Source organism: Scomber scombrus, chromosome 2 (assembly GCF_963691925.1).
Source record: "Scomber scombrus chromosome 2, fScoSco1.1, whole genome shotgun sequence".
Classification (NCBI taxonomy): Eukaryota; Metazoa; Chordata; class Actinopteri; order Scombriformes; family Scombridae; genus Scomber; species Scomber scombrus.
The window spans coordinates 15,395,344-15,415,352 of NC_084971.1; the positions used below are offsets into that span (position 1 = coordinate 15,395,344).

The 20,009-nt window shown below is 37.9% G+C and overlaps 2 protein-coding genes across 4 annotated transcripts in view; both read left to right on the top strand.

The window, feature by feature from the left end:
• Positions 1 to 20,009, top strand: part of zgc:174863 (uncharacterized protein LOC100136852 homolog) — a 304,874-nt gene that overhangs the window by 281,400 nt on the left and 3,465 nt on the right. For 2 of the 3 annotated variants that reach the window (XM_062428168.1, XM_062428169.1), the window contains 4 exons: positions 11,237 to 11,277; positions 17,623 to 17,696; positions 17,806 to 18,144; positions 18,666 to 18,974. In XM_062428168.1, the coding sequence (XP_062284152.1) occupies positions 17,633 to 17,696; positions 17,806 to 18,144; positions 18,666 to 18,974 (712 nt within the window). In that variant the 5' untranslated portion in view covers positions 11,237 to 11,277; positions 17,623 to 17,632. Of the gene's footprint in view, positions 1 to 11,163; positions 11,278 to 17,622; positions 17,697 to 17,805; positions 18,145 to 18,665; positions 18,975 to 20,009 lie in introns of those variants that run through there. The other variant, XM_062428167.1, reaches the window with a different exon arrangement.
• jpt1a (Jupiter microtubule associated homolog 1a) lies at positions 1,819 to 10,978 on the top strand. The gene is made up of 5 exons (XM_062434553.1): positions 1,819 to 1,970; positions 3,538 to 3,680; positions 7,497 to 7,594; positions 8,972 to 8,999; positions 9,581 to 10,978. The coding sequence occupies exons 1-5, from the start codon at positions 1,915 to 1,917 to the stop codon at positions 9,712 to 9,714; spliced, it is 459 nt and encodes a 152-aa protein (XP_062290537.1). The 5' UTR covers positions 1,819 to 1,914; the 3' UTR covers positions 9,715 to 10,978.

A 20,009-nucleotide genomic window follows, 5' to 3' on the forward strand; every position in this document is an offset into this window, starting at 1 on the left:
GAAGCAAAACTTATCAGATGGGCATATGTGGTCGAAGTTTCAGTTTAGGAGTCCTTGATGTAATTATTATTTTTTTTAAATTCAGAACCACTGCTATGTATTCAGTTGCGTTCACCTTGCAGCAGTAATAGTGCTGCTTTTATTGAAAGGGCACACATCGCTATGTCTTTAAAAGTTTCAGTCAGCTACCGGGAACTTTCATAATTTTTTTAAAAAAACTGGAAAAAAATGTTGACGGCCTTCTGCTAAATGCTTTGTCAAAGCTCCCAGCATCCAACATTTTTATTGCCTTAATGTCTTTCCAAGGTTAGACATTAATGATGCAGAAATGGGAATACGTTTTCTCTTTCTTTTTTAGCCAGACAAGATGGCATGCTGTTACAGTATAATGTACTGTAATAGTTCTTTTGAGCCAATATGTAGTGAATTGGTGTAACTCAACATCCCCATTACGTTACATAATTGATATCCATACAGAATATTTCCATTAAGGTTGTGAGGTTTCATGTGCTTTATCATAATCGTCTATAAAACTGCCTCCTTAGTGCAAGTGTAACATGCTTATTATCTAAAACAGGGACTTGAAATAATTTGGATCTCTCTTAAAGAGGCGGAGTATTGATTACCATGGCAGAGTGGCTATGCCAACAAATCAACTACTAAAAGAGAATGACAAAATGCTTTTCAATTTCATATGGAAAAAGAGGAGACACAAAACAATACATTTAAGATAAATTGGCTGAAGCATTTTTTTTAGAAGCCGACCTCCATTTGGAATATTATATCTCTACATATATTTTCTAAGCTGGTTGCCTTTTTTATTTTTTGTTGTTTGTGACTTTGATATTGATTTTAAAAAACTGTAAAAATGTCTGGCTCTCATTGCCAGACTTTCTTGCCATGGTCACAATTTTCACCTCATAACTATTTTAAATGGAGTAAGACATAAATGTTATTTAAACACAAGTCTCCCTTTATGGGATATTGATTTTACAATAAATGTTGAGATAGTAGACCAGTTACTTAATAGCAATGGTCTTCTCTTTACTTTCTGTCAGAGTATTATATTACTAATAATAATTAGAATCAGGTGTGTTAGAGTGGGGAGATACCTAAAACATGCAGGGCAGTAGATCTACAGGAGCAGGGTTGGAGACCACTGGTCTAGAGTCTGTATGCTGTTTAAATCTCCGACAAGGCTTAAGCTCTTCTGACAGACAAGTGGAAACTTTTTCACAAGAAATACCAGTTCTAGATCATGTACACCTCTAACTACTCTAACTCTGAACTGATTAAAACACAAAACATTGGTGATCTGCAACTGACGGTGGATTTCTGGGTCAACATGATATATAGTATGTGGATGCCATGTAAATAATGTATCCAATCACAAGCTTGATTAATGTGCCAGGATCCAATCGTACACGGAGCTGTCCGCTTGTGGGCGGGGCTTGTGGTTGGGCACAATGGTTTCTGTCGCACCTCTGTCAATTTCGGCAGCAAGAATCAGGAAAATACCGGAAGTAAGGTGTTTTGCCTTCAAATTACACTATAAATGTGTCACATTTGTTGAGACACAAAGTCGTAGAGAACAAATCGATGACCGTAAATCATGGACTTCTTAAATATATAACTTAGACATTATATGATTTATCTGTGATGTTACATTTTAAAAACACCGCAGCCTTTATTTGCCAGGTGAGTAGGTTTTATTTTGGGCACTTGACCGGAAGTTCTAGCTATATCTCCTCCTGGCTAATTTGAGGCTAGTCTCCTCAGATTGGAGGCAGGTTGATTATTGGGAAACACCAGCTAGGATAGACAATGATGAGGTGGTGAAGTGCTGTACATTGCAGTGTAATTCGAGTGTATCCTCTCATATTTATACAATTTGTTCGACTCACTTGTGCAAAAATGACGACGACCACGACGTTTCAAGGGATGGAGCCCGGTTCTAAGAGCAGTTCAAGGTAAAAGGCGTTGTTCAGACCCGTTACCCGCTAGCCACCATGGAGCCAACAAGTCCAGCATCCTCTGACGTGAACATCAACGCTTAACATGTCTTCATGTAAAACTGAAGACATTTTTGTTCTGACCCCAGCCTGTTATATTGTTATAACCGCTTGTACATGCATTTTTAATCCAGGCACGACAGGATGATGCTAGGGTAAAGCTCGGTACCACACCTTTGTTCGTTATGATGGACCATTCCCATTTTTTAAGCTAGCAAAGCAGCACACATGTACCCTCCCTTTGTAGAGGAGCTGCAGAGCTAGCAAGTGCAGAGTGGACGCCTCGGTACCTAGTGTTAACTATGAAGGCCTTTACACACGGGCATGCGTGCATCCTTCAGATTTCCTTATCAGTTTTTGTTTGTCTGAAAACGAAAGACAGACATCAAATCTGTCACTTCAGTTGGGTGGGGCCCCCGTGGATTTTAGATCAGTTATCGAGATCAGACAGTGAGGTGCAAACAAGACATCTTCTGGTCTGCCCTGCTTGTGGCTTCAGTGATGCGAGGGCCACGTTACAGCTGGCCACACCTGACATGAAAACGAGCTGTTTCATCACAGAGAAGCAGTGAAAGGTGCAGTTCACTGCTACTCCATTGATATTAAAACTGTAATAATGCATATTTAACAGCCACTGTATGTTGATGGAGGATGGAGTTTTCAGGAAGTTGTAGTTATGGTGAATATAATCATAGCTCATAGTGTATGCAAAATACAAATATGAATTTTCTAGTATAACCATTCAATTTTAGAAATAGGCATAGTCATCAATAAGCATGAACAGTGGCACACCTGTTTGTAAGATAGTTCAGTCTAAAATACAAGTCTTGACTCATGAATGTTATTTTGGAGACTGCTGTATGTTGCAATATACCAAGAGATGTTCCTATAATTTATTCTACCCTAGTTAACATAAACGGCTGTGATAAAATGTTAAAACACTGTGTTTTAACATTTCGTCACATGCAATCATTGCTACAGGTAACTTCTGACTGAAACTTGACTTGCTGGCATTGTTGGACATACAATAGATATATGATGTCAGTAGCCCAGATTTCCACTCAGCCACAGTTTCATGAGAAACATTTCTGACATCTTTTTTATTATGACTGTGATCAACTTTTTTTGTGACTTTCCTCACCACTTGAATCAGGCTGCCCAGACAGTGCCAAGATCATCTACCATCACATTGATTAGATTTTAAACAGATGTATTTGATGCTTTAAGTAATTTCATTTTCTATAAAGGGGCAGCACAATATTAAATGACCCAAAATGAAATTGAATAGTGACTTTTTTTGAAACCAGTGTGAATGAAGAATACGTTCTCATTGATGAACTCTGTCCATCCCTAGTTTGAACCACAACATTTAGGTTGGTAATTAAAAAAAAAAAAGTACGATCCTGCTTTCAGCAGACTCTCTCTCTCTCTCTCTCTCTCTCTCTCTCTCTCTCTCTCTCTCTCTCTCTCTCTCTCTCTCTCTCTCACCCTATCTTTCTATCTATTTATCTATCTCTCTCTCCAGAGTGTTGCGCCCTCCTGGTGGCGGCTCCAACATTTCACTTGGTGCAGATGAGGAAAAGCCCCCTGTCCGGAAAAACAAGATGGCCTCCAGTGTTTTCGCTGAGCCTGAGGATCCCTATGCTAATCGAAGGAACAACCCACCAGGTACAATCTGCTTAATCTCTAAAAATGTATTCCCCTAGTATGATTTATGGATGTTATAACATAAAAACAAAACCAGAACACATAACACCTTTTAAAATGATAATGAGTGACAAACTGGTCATCTGCCTCCCTGGGCTACTCAAAACCACAGACAGCTGAATACATAAGAATAACATTTGAGGTCTCCAGCAGTGCTAAGTCATATAACAGGATACGTTTAGGTGCCTGATTGATGAACAGAGTTCTCTCCCAGGCAGTCATTATATATTTGAGCTGCCTGAGATTACAAGGTTTATTATAAGTGTAATATCAAGTTTGCAACAGGTCCATCTTAACTCAGTCATAAATTTGCTAGGGCTACTCATTCTTGTTCAGTGCTGAGCTTTCCAGCAAGTCTCTAATAACACAGCAAAATGTTACTGAAAGAGGAAGTGAAACATAAAAAGAAATAAAAGGAATGCTGGGTGTGCGTTTTTGATCTGGTGCAGTAGTTCCCAATTGTCCAGAATTATTCTTCACAGCACACACAAGCAAAAAGACCAACAAACACGCACCACCCATGCTGTATTTCATAGTTTTTTGGCATATGTGAAACGTAACTTAGTTTGTTGAGAGAGAGTTACTTTTCAAGAAGCTTTCAGTATACTATTTGATTTGATCTGTTTGTCTGAGATCTGGTCTCAGACTTTTCTAAATGCTTGGATGTTTCAGCAACTATCTTCCTCACTAATTATTTATTTCATTACATCACCCTATCTAGTCAAATGTATAATACATCATACTTGTCAAATATCACAATATATGATGTGGATATAATATTTATCTTTTGCTGGCACTGTAGGGGGCAGTCTTCTATCTTTAACACTTTCAGTGATGTTAAATTGTGAGACAGGCTGTTACTGACATCAGTACCTCCATTGATTGTTTTGTTAGTATAAAGAGAAAAAATGAGGCTAAAACTATGCTTAAAGATGTAAAGTTGAATTTAACAGTGCAAGTTAACCAAAGTTGGTTAACAGGACCCACACTACTCACTACCTTGGAGTGGAAGGCAGTTGCACTAATGTGACTGCTTGGTCAACAGTATGTACCCAACATATGTTTACAGTTATTACTATGTGTTTTGTGGGGGAAATATCCACAAGCCCACTGACTTGGTGTGACTGTAAAAACAGTAAGCATCACAGTGGTTTGGCAGCCTTAACTACATCTTGCTTTTCCCCAAAATCACACCAAAGCAATGTTAAGACTGTGACTTTGTAATCCCAGTAATTTTCCATCACCCGCTTGACCAAAAAGGAATTCAGCATGGATATTGTAACACCTCCATCATCCAGAAAACGTTTTGTCAGTTGAAAGGAATTTTGCAGCTGAAAGACAAAAGTTTTCCTGTTTCATTAGCTTTATAATGACACAGCTATAAAATGATACCTTTAATATGTGTTTATGAACGCAATAGCAATTTACATAACCACAATAAACATTTGACATTCCCAAAACTGGATTCTAGCAAAATGATTAGCATTACTTCAAAAAGAGGTTGTTAACAATTTTCTAAGATAAAAAGATATTATTAATATTTCTTGAGACAGTGCACTACACAACAGCCTAAAAATAAATGTCAGTCATCTCAGTCACAAATACAATAACACCTACAACATATATTGAAATAAATTCTACATGGTCAGCTTTCACACATTCTGTCCCTGACATTTCCTTCTTCCTCCTCTCACTTGTCACATTCAGAGTTAGAAACTTCTCTTTAGTCCTGAGAGTATTTTGATTTAAGGTCAAGCCCACTCTTCTTCCCTTTCGTTTTCTCATTAAATGATTGGCTGCCGTTTTTCAACAGGATGAACTTTGTAAATTCTTTCAGCCAGCTGTTTACTTTGGCATCACTCTATGCTTTCAAATGTACTCTGGCTGAGGTCCGTTGTCTCACAGGGACACTGCTATACTTTGAATTAGCTTTCATTACAGCACTTGCTTTTTGAAACAACAAGTCATTTTTGGTGTATAAAAAACTATAGCTTCTGTGAAAAATAATTAGATTGACAGGGCATACATAATATTCACAATCGAGCTTGACCGATATTGGATTTTTGGGGCTGATAACAATAGTAGGAAGTAAAAAAATTCCGATATCAATAACAGATAATCTTATATACACAGAATATATACATACAGACATTTTTTTGCACAAGGTCCCTCAAATGTTGTCATCAAACACATGTGAGAAAGTTATGTGTTTTAGGCAGAATATTTTACATTTAAACAATAAACTTTATCGTATAAAATAAAATCGTAAACTTCACTGGGAATTTAATAATTATAAATGACTATGAATGATATATGATTTAACTTTGACCGTGTATTTAGTGCTGCATAGGATCCAAAATTCTTGATTGTGAGGAAACCATAGAATCCCACACACTGCCAATCACTTGCTCACTTTATGAAAAACATTTTGAGATAAGAGTTACATAGACAAAAACTCTTTCAACTGATACCAAACATAGTATGGTTACAAATTTTCAAAAAGAAGAACTAAGTGGGTACGTATCTCATATTACAGTTCCACAATATGTAGTACATACACAATAAAACAATTGAAAGTCATGAACATGTGTAGTATAGCTTTAATACCATCTGACAGTTATGAATAGTCTAACTTGTTCTGAAATTAGTGGAGTGCGTCACTGAACGATGTAGTGAAAAGGGAAATCCTACACGGAAGGAGCTGGCCGCATATTTTTCCATCAGTGTGAAAAGATTGATTGTAAGAAAGACATTTAGGATGAAAATGAAACTGGCACTTTTATAAAAAAAATCCTCAAGCCACACAATAAGCAACTAGTTTAAAAGAAAGGTCCAGCACAATTGAGGTCATTAGGTCAGATCAAAATATCAGTGGACTGCAATTGTTTGGGTTATTCCCCCCGAGGGACAATTCTTTTCTTTTTTCTCCTTTCAATTCCTTTTTGAGATGATGCCCCATGAAACACCCTCAAATGTATTTGAGGAAATCATTTAAAGGAAATTCCCCATGTGAACACTCTGACCTGATGACTCTTGCCTCAGATTTTTAAAATTTGGAGGAAATGTGAGTGCTGTTTGTCTTTACTCTGATTACGAAGATTGTAGTCAATAAATAACGACTGCAAGCACCTGCTGGCCAAAACCTCACCATATTCACGGATGTGAAGTTCATGCTAATGCTAATGATAAAGTTTTTCTGTATTTTTCTTACTATCAACACATTTCATGTGCAGAGCCAAAGCAACAATAAACTGATCCCACTTACAAGTATTGTATGTATCCAATGCTTGATATACAGCATATGGTATTCCTCTGTGCTGCAGAATTCTGTTGTTGTCCGCACCATCATACAGGTTTTAAACTAATTCCCAGGTCATCCTCACTTAATTGGACGCAGGTGAACTGTAAAATTATTATCCACACTTTTGATTCTAAACATCCATCATAATTCCAGACTAACCTTGTGGTTCATCGTACATTCTTGCTACTTTTGAGAATGAGGGATTATTAATCACTTTTTATGTGTACTTTTGTCTTTTTACCTTTAAAATCAAACAGTTTATGCAATCTGACTAAACTGTTTGCTTGTGTACAACCTTTCTTCTTCCTTGAGCATCTCACAGCTTGTTTCCTTGCCCCATCAGACTTTGTAATGATCTGACATACTGTATGGCACATGACATTTGTTTCTGTGTTAAAATCTGGAACATTTCTTGGATGTTGCACTTCTGGGTGAAGGCCAACGTACCTGACCAATTAAGTCTCCCTGTTTTCCAGGTGGAAAGCCTACAGGTGTCCTGTGTGGTGAGCCGTCAGCCCCCCTGAGGAGAGGCGGGAACCATGCCATGAACAACTCTGCAGATGCCACCCCCTCAGTAAGATCACATGTCAGATCATGAGATGTAGTCGGACATGAAGTGAAACCTGAGGACAGACAATCACATCACAGGCGAATTCGGGTTATAGTTTGAAGTAAACAAGCCTCATAGCTGCATTGACACCTCACTTGTAAACCGCTGTATCATATAATACTGTAATGTATGTTAATGATTTTACTTTTTAAGCACTTTTGCTTACAAATTTGGCCAGGACATCCAGTAGAACCAGTTGTCTGTGGAAAATACAGTCATCAAATATTAAAATAAAGGTTATAACCTACTAAACTTAAACTTGCAAATTGTTTTAACAGACAACCAGACTTACTGCTCGAACAGTAAACTTACATTTTTGAAAAAACTGCTCCATTAAATTTTACTCTCATAAGTCTAAATTAAATCTTAATGTTTCAACCACATTCTGATCAAAATACAGACCAGGGGGCACTAAAGACTGAAAGATCGGCCTAAAGAGATGGATAATTAGCAGCCACCCTGCTTATCTATTGCTGGCTTGATGGCACGTTTCCCTTCTACTTTCACTGTATCCTGTATTTCTAGGGTTTGGCGATCTGTTAACAATGCAAGAAATTGTTTGACAATTGAATCATATCCAGCAAGTAATTCCTGATGGGTTTAATTAACTAGTCTTACTCACACAGAACTTTAACATCCAGACTGTGGAACTTGGACAGACACTGTATGTTAGCGTTATTTTTTTCCAAAGCCTGCATCATATCCAACTTTTAAAGACTAATGTTTATATAAATGCCTTATTATAGTTTTATTTAATGTATTTCTCATACCCACACTTTCTATTTTCCTCTTTGTTTATTCTATATTTGATCTGTTTTATAGTTTTTCATATTGTTTTATGATCATACTGTACAATCTTGATCGCCACTTCTTTCCATCATTTCCAGTTTGTTTTCCTTGTCAGGATTTTATAAGTGTTGCTTTTGCTATGTTTTATTTTATTTTATGGCAAGCGCTTTGTTATGTTTTTTTGATAAGTGCTATATAAATGTATTATTATTAAGAAGTTATTATCTATTGGACGGGGCAACTACTGACAGCCAATTAACCTAAATACCTGCACTTTAGCTAAACACTTCCTTACTGGTACTGCTGTAACTGTTGCGGCACGTAATTGCGTTACCGGATTCATCTACAAGGAAGTCTGTCTTATAAATCTGGCTTGTGTCCATAACAAAGAAAAGAAACATTACCAAATTACTTTAAAGTAATATCTATTGACATTTTATCATGAGCATTATAACACTTATTACAGAATTTCCTATGTTTTTGGGGGTTTTGGGTTTTTTTTTCTGTGAAGGCCATTGCAATACTGACCATCTTTTCTACCTTTTCTCTTAGGATGGAGACAATTCTGCACGTGATACTGGTAAGCACCAGTTTTTGCTTGCTTCACCTTTGGCACAGTTTTTTTTAAACCCCATTTTAAATTCTCACTCAATTATATAGATTTTGGTTGTTTTTTATGATGCGAGTCAATTCTTACAGTTTTCAGAAACCAGTCTACCAAAATCAAGCTGAAAGAAAGTAGTACGATGCTGTTTAACATTATAGATTCTAACAAGGGAGCTCTGTAAACTTAACTATGTGTTACTGTGTCTAAAAGGGAGAAATGACATTGTGACATAATCTGTTGAGGTAGTGCTGTTGCTTCCATTTTTACAGCAGTTATACCAGTGTATAGCTAAAATAATGCAGAGAGGAAGATAAATCTAAATGTTAATGACCAGCAGGAGGAAAATAAACATTTTTATTAGTAGATAATATGGCTGAGGCTGCTAAAAGCCCCAAAAAGCTGCTTAGAGTCCTTTCAGGGAAATGTGAGCAGTTAGGAAAATGACGACATGGAAAGCTGTCAAAGGTTGAGCTGTTATCTCTTAACAGAATGATGTTGTCTATTTCCTTATGTATGTTTCCAAATGAATCTCACGTGTTCCTGCCTGTGTTCAGAAAACTGTGCCGCTGAGCCTGAAGCAGTTCCAGAGCATCAGGAGGAAGCCCCCCCAGCTGAGGAACCCTCTGCAGGACTGCTGTCCGGCCGCAGGAATCCCCCTGGTGGAAAATCCAGCCTTATACTGGGCTGAATCTCAACCACACTCTCCCTCCTTACCCCACTTATATCTGAACTCATCATTTTTGTTTTTTTCCAAACAAGGAACCCCACCTCATTTGTCTGTACCATGGGAATCCTATCTGATGTCCACCAGACACCAGTCTTCTCCACATCCCAAGTGCATTGTTTTGATACCTCCTTTTTGAAAACTGTTTTGTACTGTTTTTATTGTTTGTTTATTTTGACAGAAGCACTTTATGTATTTCTATGTATATGATTCAGAGTCTGCCTTTGCCCCTGTAATGCATTAAACCTGCCGAAAGGGTACAAGGATCACATTTCTCATATCAACTATTGGCAAATCTTCCTTCACTGGATTGCAACTGCAAAAGCTGTAGGCGATAATACAACCAGTCTGTAGAACACAAGCAAAGAAGCTGTCACTTTTGCACCGTGTTCAGTTTTGACCCATCTTGCATGCACATGGTCTGTGATGTATGAATGTGAGAAGAAACATAACTGTGAAGATTTTTTTAAACATTTAATTTAACCTGTTTCTGTTAGTTGTTTATTGTGGAATAATTGTTGTATTGTTGTTGCATGAAGTTGGAATCTTTCTACTGATTATAGTATTATAATCCACATATAGAAGGCACATAAATTACTGTCATAGTGATCTGAATAATGCAGACATTAGTCTACAAATGAGTGCTGTATGTCCCATGTCAGGTAACAGAATTGGAATAAGCCTTTTTATATTGTAGTCACTAACCTTAGATTATTGTAACCCCAGTGCCGGTTTTGAGTGCCCCATGTTTTTATAGGTAAATTTTACTCTAAAGCAAAATCAAAGTGTGCCTGGTTTGTGTGTTAGGCATCAAATAAGGTTGGGTTTTCCAGTTTCAAGGTACAAGAATGCCAAGCGCTTTTTTCTCCCATTGCGAGCCAATGGAATGTGGCCAGGCCTGATTAGAAATGAAAGTGTTTCTGGTAAACCCATCCTAGATTTGAAAAGTGCCCTTATGACAGCTCAGCCTTTTTCTATGTTTTACTCCTTATACATTTGTTCACAGTCCTCCTCACTGGATATATAGAACAGTCGTTTTGTACATTTAACGTGACATTATTCACACCAAATTCAACACCCCGTCCTCTTCCCACCCTCTCCTCTTCCTGCTTCTGTCTTGTCTACTCGTGACTGCTGTGCCAGCCAGCCAGTCATTCAAGAAAGCCTGCATTTCAAGTACATGAAATGTATCTGTGGTGTCTATTTCAAGGGTAGGGTGTTTTATGATGCAAGAATGACATGTCTGTCCGCATCCTATACCAATTCTTGTTGCTGGATGTAAGTTACTGCAGAAATTTGGATTCATAAAATGGCACAAGTGGATAAGAACATTAAAAAGCTGTTTTGACCATAGGTTGTGATCTGCTGTGTCTATTATCTGACTTAGATTGTTGATACCGCCCATGACTAATATTGAAAGTGAAAGTAAGTCAACCGAAATCCAGTAGCCTTCAGTCAGATCTTTTGTCTAGTCGGATCTTCCCCCTTGCCGAGACAACACGGTGTCCTTATAGAGGAGCATATACGGTGAGTTTGACATATCGTACTGTAGGCAACGTGACGTGTTTATGTCTTACAGGTCAAGATAAAGTTAGTCAGCGGGTGTTTGGACACACACGGAAGACAAATGGCAGTGGTAGCCGGTGTGTTACAGACGTACTGCAGATACGTTAACCTACACGTTTGCAATTGTATGAATTATGGTTTAAGCACTGTATTTTTAAGTTATACGTTATGTGAATGGTTTAAGAATACCGTAGTCTATAGTGCTGCTTTAAAATGTGCTCGAATCCAACTGTAGTTCCGCTTCCAAGTTTCAACATAGCCTCTAATTCACTTGTGGTAGTTAGGGAAATATTGCAGTGGAGCCGCGATTGACAGTTCGACGATGTTTCCTCCTGTACGATAAAGAAATACTCAACAAAATAGAGTACTTTTGCGTGTCAATCCAAACAAAAAGCAAAAATATGACAGGCAGCTCGGAAAGTAAAATATTAACCCAAACTTAAGTTACTCATGGATGAAGAGCAAACAATTCAAGGTGATTTATAAGCACGTGGACACAGAGGAGCGTCCGTATAAAAAAAGGTGTTCGACTAGCGCGCTTTTGTGTGCGCGTCTAATCTCAGCCTGTAATCGTTAAATCAGCGCTAAATATAATGGTTAAACTAAGCAAAACATTAATAACTTTAAAATCCCAATGAGAAAGAAACTAGTTTCCTCATATCATGATTTCCATCAAGAATGAATAACATTCAAATTCAGCATTCAAATGAATAGAGATGTATGGGGCCAGTATGGGCTGCAGGAACTACCACAGTTGCTTTGATGATTATCTTTAAAGAAGGCGATTTATGGGCTGTATATAATGCATGAATAATTTTGTCTTATGGTCATTTCAAAACCTCTGTTTGGCACCATTGCTTGTAGCAAGCATGCAGACACACCATCATATAACAAACTATTTGTACTACTTGCCACCAGTAAAAGTTAGGTTGTTAATCTGCATTTATCTCCCACTTTAAGGCAGCATAATAATAGAGAGAATACATGTGTACTGGTGGCAAAGTACAAAGCTGGTGTTTATGTGCAGTTTTAACTCCCATGTCCTTTACTGTTTATTTATATGAAGACCAGTTTCGATGACAGCTGGGGATTTAATTGGCCAGTGAGAGATGTTGCAAACCACATCCAATGAGTGGAAACAAATGTAAGAGGTTTTTGAGTTATGACCAAGTCAGAATGGCACAGGGATGTAGGACTGGCTCGCTCACTGTTCACTATATCAGCTGGATAAGGATATGTTTACCGAAAATAAGCAAAGAATTGCACTGACATTATTACATAGTTTGGCAAAAACAATGTTTGTGTTCTCTTTACACTGCCAAAAAAACAAACAAACATTTACAATAGATATTATTGGTGAATTGCTGGTGTCACTCAGGTCAGCTTTCCACACAGCTCATTGGTGTTGCAAATGTTAAGCTTCAATAGCTGTCCTTAAAGAGTGGCCATCAGGGCATTCACATATTGATGGTATGCAGTCAGAAAGCTGTGTACAGACAGGACAGACCAGCTGTGCTATCCATATACTTGGAGAAGACATTAATGAGCAACCACTGGAGACCACTGAACAAGGTGGTGAACAGCTGTGCTGTATAAGGTCAATATGTTAAACTCGGAGGCGAAATTCTTGGATAAAATTGTGTGTGGGAGTCGACATCTGTGACCCACACCAAACAGCTGCATTGGCTTGATTATTGAATTGAGAAATAACAAAAGAAACTTGTAATGTACCTTTTCTTTTGAGGTCTATGTCCAGACTGAATGTTTACTTTATACTTGTGTATTTCAGTTCAGTAAGTTAGGAATTTTCAAGCATGCCTACAAATGATGGTTGCTGTTGGAAGGGCAACTGTCGCTGGCCCTTTTTGTTGGCGAAAATGTGACCATTGCAAATATCAAAGCAAGTCTTGTTTCCTTGTATTGTGTTAACTAAAATACTCCGGCTGAGGAAATCACACATATAAATAAGGCCAAAATGAAAAGGATAAAAATGGACAAGGTAACAACAAAAAGGCAACACAGAGTTGCAGTAATAGTGTCAAGTGTGCATGGATAATGTGGTGTTGCTACATGTATGCAAATAAAATCAGAAAATGTTAAGTATGTTTTTTCCATACACAGCATAGTATGACCACCTCGGAGAGAGAGAGAGAGAGAGAGAGAGAGAGAGAGAGAGAGAGAGAGAGAGAGAGAGAGAGAGAGAGAGAGAGAGAGAGAGAGAGAGGCCTAAGATCAAAGGTCTCTAAACTTGACAGATAGGACGTCACCAAGTCAGGACAATAATACCTAAGGAGTCCCAGGTCATATTTTGGGAAAGCCAGCCTTATGAAACAGCTGCCCCTTTTCAGTCTGTTGGTTGCCTTCACCTCATGCATGTATAGGGATGACCCTAGCTCATATTAAACATGCATTGAAGAAAGATCTTCATCTAATCTCTTCATTAGGTACTTCAGACTTAACACAGGAACAGGCATGATCAGAAAACAAGCCAAGATGTCATTGCAGAAGCAGAGACACCAAATGAGCAGGCCATCTTCAGCTCAGGAAACAAAGTTGACCCCCTTTTGTCTTTGAGGTTAAGAGGATATTGCTTGATATTCAACAACTCTTTTAACCCTTGACCTGAAAGAATCTTTCAAGTACACTTTCTCTTTTAGTCTTACTATGTCTATGTAATGTGCAGGGTAAAGAGCCAAGTTTAAACTACAAACAAACACCAATAAAAAAAAGCCTGTTTAACAGGTTTCTGAAGAGGTGCTGGCTTGTATTTGACCACAATTTAATTTACAATATGAGGAACTTGCAGAAACAAGGAGACATATTTCAGAAACAAACATGCATACATTTGGACTCATTAGCACCATTTTATGTAGAAAATAGATTAATACATGACATTTTTTAATTTGAGTTATTGTGCAATGTCATGGTCTGGGACAGCGCCTAGCTTTACTAAGATAAAACATTACTTCATTCTACTCATGGTTTCTGACTCGGTGTCATCAGTATGTGGAACAGGGGGAGATGGAATATTACAAACTAAGTAGAAAGAGGCTTTGAAAAGTGACTAAGCAAGTCGTTAGAAGTGATCGCATGGCTTTAAAAAGCTATTTTATGTGGAATCAGTAAGAATGCTGGGCTTTGTACTATACAAATAAATGTAACTGACCACAGACAGGGAATGGTTTATTCCTTGGAGAACCTTCTTCCTTTTGACCTTCAGATTGACTGAAGACATGGGAAAAAGACTATTTGTCAGTCCGTCTTTGGACTGTTTTCTTCTGTTACGGTCTATGGATTATAAGCTGTCTCTTTATTTCATGAAACACTGTTAGACCATAACCAAAATTAAATCGTTTTTTTAAGTTAAGAATTTTAATGTGTACACATTTGCACCACTTGTTTTAATCCTGGGGACTCAATTCAGCCTAACTATTCTTAGGAATAACCTCATTTTCATTTTGTACAAAAATGCTAATTAAAATGAGACTGTATTAGTTATATAACATAACCCAGGAACAAATGAACCCAATTTCACAGCCTCAGTTTTTGTTTTCATTATGCTTAGCCACGGGAAGGTAGCCTTACCCTCTCTCAAACAAAGGAATACAGGAAAGCAAGATATCTATCTACAAACAGAACAGATAATGTTGTCCAGTTGCTGGAGGGACAGGCAGGACAGATAGCACAAGCTAAGCCAAAAATAAACTCTGTGGAAAACATTGTCTGCTGTTATTGCATGCATACATCAATCTATTGCAATCTATTCTTTCAAATACAATGTCATCATACATCAACAAGATTATACATATGTAATAAAAAGTATTGGTGGCACAAATAGGAGCTTTTCAGAGTAATTGCCCCAGGGAAAGAAGTCCACTGAACTATATTAGGCTATATAGTACCACTTAGTAGCTATGTAGTTTTATATAGTTAAGTAGTTATATTCTCTGAACTATATTATATGCTAATTAGTTATATAGTATTACATACTACATAGCGTAGTTAAGTAGTTACAGTCTCTGAACTATATTCTAGTTAAGTAATAAGCTGGAAGACAGTTACCAGCTTCAACAGCATTAGCCATCACGTTTTTTTGCTGAATCTGCGTTGTGCTTTCTCTTCATGGCTAGAGAATGAGAAATGTCTGAGTGATTTAAAATCAACGTTTTGTAACATCGGCTGATAAAACATGCAGCATCGTTCATTTTACAGATCGAGCAGCTCATTTCACAATTAAATTCTGATCCTGAAACTTGTCTTTGGACAGTTGCTTTGCCTCAGTAATGTTACTGTTGCCTGTCTGAGGATTAACGTTGTTGATGTTGTTAATGTTGACATCACTGGTGCTGCTGTTTGAGTCCTTTAGGGCTCCGCTGTTTTGTTTATTTTGAAGATTTAAGTTTTAGCCAGCGGTCCATGTCTGTTTGCCTTCAAGTTAATATCACTGTAAGTTTGTCTGTATAGCGGAGGTGCAGCAGCAGAGGAGGGTGCAGAGAGAGCTACAGCCATGTTCAGGCAGGGTTGAAGTCAGAGTCGGACACAGCGGTTCCGGCCAGTCGTTCTGCATTCAGCATGGTGCAGACGTTGGCTGAACATTAATATATATTGCAGTAAATGTGTGCGGAAATGTCCTGCATTGTAAGTGTTAGATTTGGGTTATGGAGTTAGTTTATTGTCATTTCCAAAACGTGTCATTATCAGCCGGTAGAAGGGGTCCCCCCTTTCTCAGGTTTTCTTAGGGGGCCCCAAACATTTGTTTGGTTTGCCTGACCTGTCCTAGAGCAACAGACTTTGTATGCCCCTGTGCATACAAAGTATGTTTCTCTATTTATGTTTGAAAGAAACAAACTCTTTGCCAAAAACAAATCATGCGATACAGTCTATTTTTATGCAGACGCATAATGCATGATTTCCTCTAGGAAACAGTTTAGCTTAGGTGGTCTGCATTCGGCTCTGTCTGCTGCTCGCCTGCTCGGAGAATGTTAGCAGTATGGCTCGAAGTGCAGCTGTATTATATTTTCATCACTTTCATTGGTGGAGACAAACAAACCTCTCAAAAGTCACACGAGAGCTCTTCATCTATATTTTACTTCTTTGTTTTACTTTACATATGCTTTTCAGCTGTGCTACATTGTGTGACGTGGATTGTAAAACCACCATTACACTCACAAGAACACTGGTAACTTGTTTGGTCTTGCGCAACCAGTGTCAGGCGGTTGCACAACAGCCACACAAACCTCTTTGCTGTTGTGCATTGTTAATGTTTCTTAGTTTACGTATGCACTGCAGATAAATTTTAGACTGAATGACTGTGACTACCTGTTCTTACTATTGGGTGGCTCATCTTCTTTTAAATGAGTCAGGCATGAGCACCACCTGGAACATCACTTTTTTTTTTTACTGCTGTAGAGGAATACATGTTTCTGTCTCGTGATGTGACAGAGCTGAATTGTGTCTGTCTGTATGACTTTGGTGGTTTACAGTGTTGTGACCACAAGGAGAATTGTTTTATATCATGAATTATAAAGAATCATTGGGGCAATCAGCGATTTTTGCAGGAAAATTGTCCTATCATTAAGATTTAAATAGAAAAAAAGAGGAATACAACCTGCAAAACATAAGATGACATGTTTAATTTTTTTGATGTTGTTGTTGATTGTACCAAAGAGGTATTTATATTGCAGATGTGTGTTTTATGTGGATTATTGTTAGGCTAAATAAAATCATGCACCATAATGCACAGAACATTATAGGACAGGCAGATCTTCGACATCTTCATAAATGCAATTTCAACTTAAAAAGATATGTCATCTGCCTTTGTCAACATGTTTGGGCTGCTGCATATTCACACTCACAACTCTGTATGTCACAAATGTTGCTAGGACAACTATAAGTGACCAAAATGTTGTTGTTTTTTTGTTTTGTTTTGTTTTGTTTTAGCATTTTGCCTTCATTTATTAGTGACAATAGAGATAAAGACAGTGAATGCAGCAGGAGGGCTATAACATGCAACAAAGTTCCGCACCCTGGTACATGGATGCTTAGAGAACTGTTTTTGAAAGCAATGAAAGGAGTGGATGTCTCGCCATTATTGTAACCCGCCATAACCACCTCTACTGTATGATAATACATTTTTCTTAAATTCACCCCATATCCAAGTGCACCAAGGTGTGAACTTTACTGTTCTTTTAACCCTGTACTTTGACTCAAAGAAATAGATTTTTGTGGGTTAAAAATATGCATACGTGTTTGTGACATTTTAATGATCTTCACATAAGGAACTTTTTACTTTAAATGTCATTTCAGGTGAATAAACATGGCCTCCATTGCTGTCCTCTTCTTGTTTTTCATCGTTATCAGGGCACAAGGTGAAGGACAAAGTAAGTTCTACCATAATCTGAGAATGCATTGTGAGAATTTCAAGTGTTAATGCTACTTGCTATTGATGTAAGAACTCATCCATTTTTAAAAACGTATTTTCCTCTACAGCTTTTATAACAGTGGAATGCAAGACTGGAAACGTGGGACAATTTGGCCAGCAGTCAATGCTGGACTGTGTTGTCAAAACCACACAAGTCGTAAAAGATGCAACAATCCTGGTGGTCAGTTGGGAGAAAAAGGATACTGAGGCCATCGTTCTGACTTTTGAGAAAGGAAAAACTGTTGCGCAGCCTCGCTTTAGATTTGCTGAACCATCCTGGAATGAGAAGAATATGAACGTATCCCTGCTCATTACCAACACTACGTTGGAGGACATTGGAGAATATAAATGCGTGGTGATGACAGACAGCGGTGACAGCACCAACTATACTAACCTCATAGTCACAGGTGAGAGCCTCCACCCATGATTGACCACTAAAATGTTTTGATAACTATTAAACGACTATTGTGAATTGAGAATATGAGGTCAAAACTAATACATACCAACTAATTTCAAAGCCACACCATGATTATGGTTGTTTCTGTTTGAAGAACATTTTCATTCTAGTTTCACATACAAAATCAACTTGCTGATTGATGTAATTTTGGCCTTGGAGGAAATGAGAGATCAGGGGACTTTCTGGCCATAGTGGTATTCCCCGTAAACAGTCTCTACTGTCCTCCTGTGTATCATTTAAATCTTTACTTGCGTTTACTTTTAGTTTCACTACGACAAATAGTCAAACGACAGAAAAAGTGGTTGCTTTTTTCCTTATTTGTTTTGCTTACCACAAGTTGTACTTCATATTACTAGTCAAAATCATGGTCAACAAATTATATTATGATACTTTCTTGGTGCCATATGATTGATGTCATGATGCAATATTCAGGTTAACAAACATGTTTGCTTCATACCTCTGTCTTGGCAGCCAAATACAACAAACCAATGATACATTCCAACCCAGAGAAGATCACTAGAGATGAAGATGTCACCTTGACCTGTAGCTCTGAGGGTGGATATCCAAAAGGTCAACTTCGCTGGTTCGATGAGCACGGCCAGGAGTGGCCAGAAAGCGGTCCACTAACGATGGAAAAGACTAGCAATGGTCTGTTTAAACTCACTAGCAGGCTGTCTTTGCTGAAAAGTACCATTTTCTCCAAGTATACCTGCAAAGTGTTCAATGCCAGTGGCGTCAAAGAGGATGAGGCCGCATTGGAAATACCTGAAAATCCTGCAGGTAAATGCTGTTGAGCACCACACTTGATATCCTTTAAACATAAAGCAATGGTTAAGTGTTGCTTCACACAGAAACACTGATGTCATTAAAACCATTTCAATGACAGCTGAGAGTGAGATGTGTGTTCACGCTTTACCTGGACTTGGAAACAATGTGAATGACTGCAATTACATAAACACACTTTCATTAGGGGTTTGTTCAGTGAAGAAGAACTGGAACCATCAACCAGTCAAGTTTTGGTTTATTTGTTGGGAGATTGTAGTGGGCAACATTTTCCTAAAAAAGTAAGAGGGTTTTAAGGAACTTATTTTTCATGAGAAAATATCTAAGGTATGCAGGCATCTTGGCAGGTCAGACAGAGCTTATTAATAGTTAAACCACAAAGAAGAAGGAGCTCTTCATAAATACATTCAAGTAGGTATGGAGGTTTTGTGAGCTGGCAACAATTTTGTTTCCTCATGTTTCTTTTATCTATTACTAAAGGCAACCATCTTCTCAGTTGTAATTGTTTTGATACACAAATCATTGTCTAGCCAGGCTGCAACATGCCTCTCCCACATCTTCCTCGAATCTTAAAAACAAAGTTCCTCAGAAAGAATAAAAAAAATATGCATAATTGTGCAGGACTGATAACTCTGGGTGATGTCATGTCATGGAACTACAGTTTTTACACTGTTCATTCTCATTAGTGAAACAACTCATCAACTGCTTTGGGATCAACTGGTTTGGCAGTTTAGCAGCTTCACAATCACCCTATCTGATCTGTTATTTACCCTAAGTTGTCACAGCTGCTACAATAATACAGTAAAAAGCCATTTTATGATCAGTATCTGTGCTGTAGTTCAGTCATCTATCACTCTCTGTTCTAACAACAGTTCAATCCAGATTATGTCTGCCTGACCTCTTGATTCTTGTTTACAACTTTTATCTGCAAGGGTAATGTGTTCACTCAGAGTTGACGTGCAAACTCTTGCTGTGTGCAGAGTCCTCTGGGGGATAAAAGTGAAAGTGAATGTATCTTGTTCAAGTATGGCA

Coding starts and splice junctions, on each gene's coding strand:
- jpt1a (XM_062434553.1), top strand. CDS start 1,915: ATGACGACGACCACGACGTTTCAAGGGATGGAGCCCGGTTCTAAGAGC. Junction 3,681..7,496: donor TCGAAGGAACAACCCACCAG/GTACAATCTGCT, acceptor CCTGTTTTCCAG/GTGGAAAGCCTACAGGTGTC. Junction 7,595..8,971: donor CTGCAGATGCCACCCCCTCA/GTAAGATCACAT, acceptor CTTTTCTCTTAG/GATGGAGACAATTCTGCACG.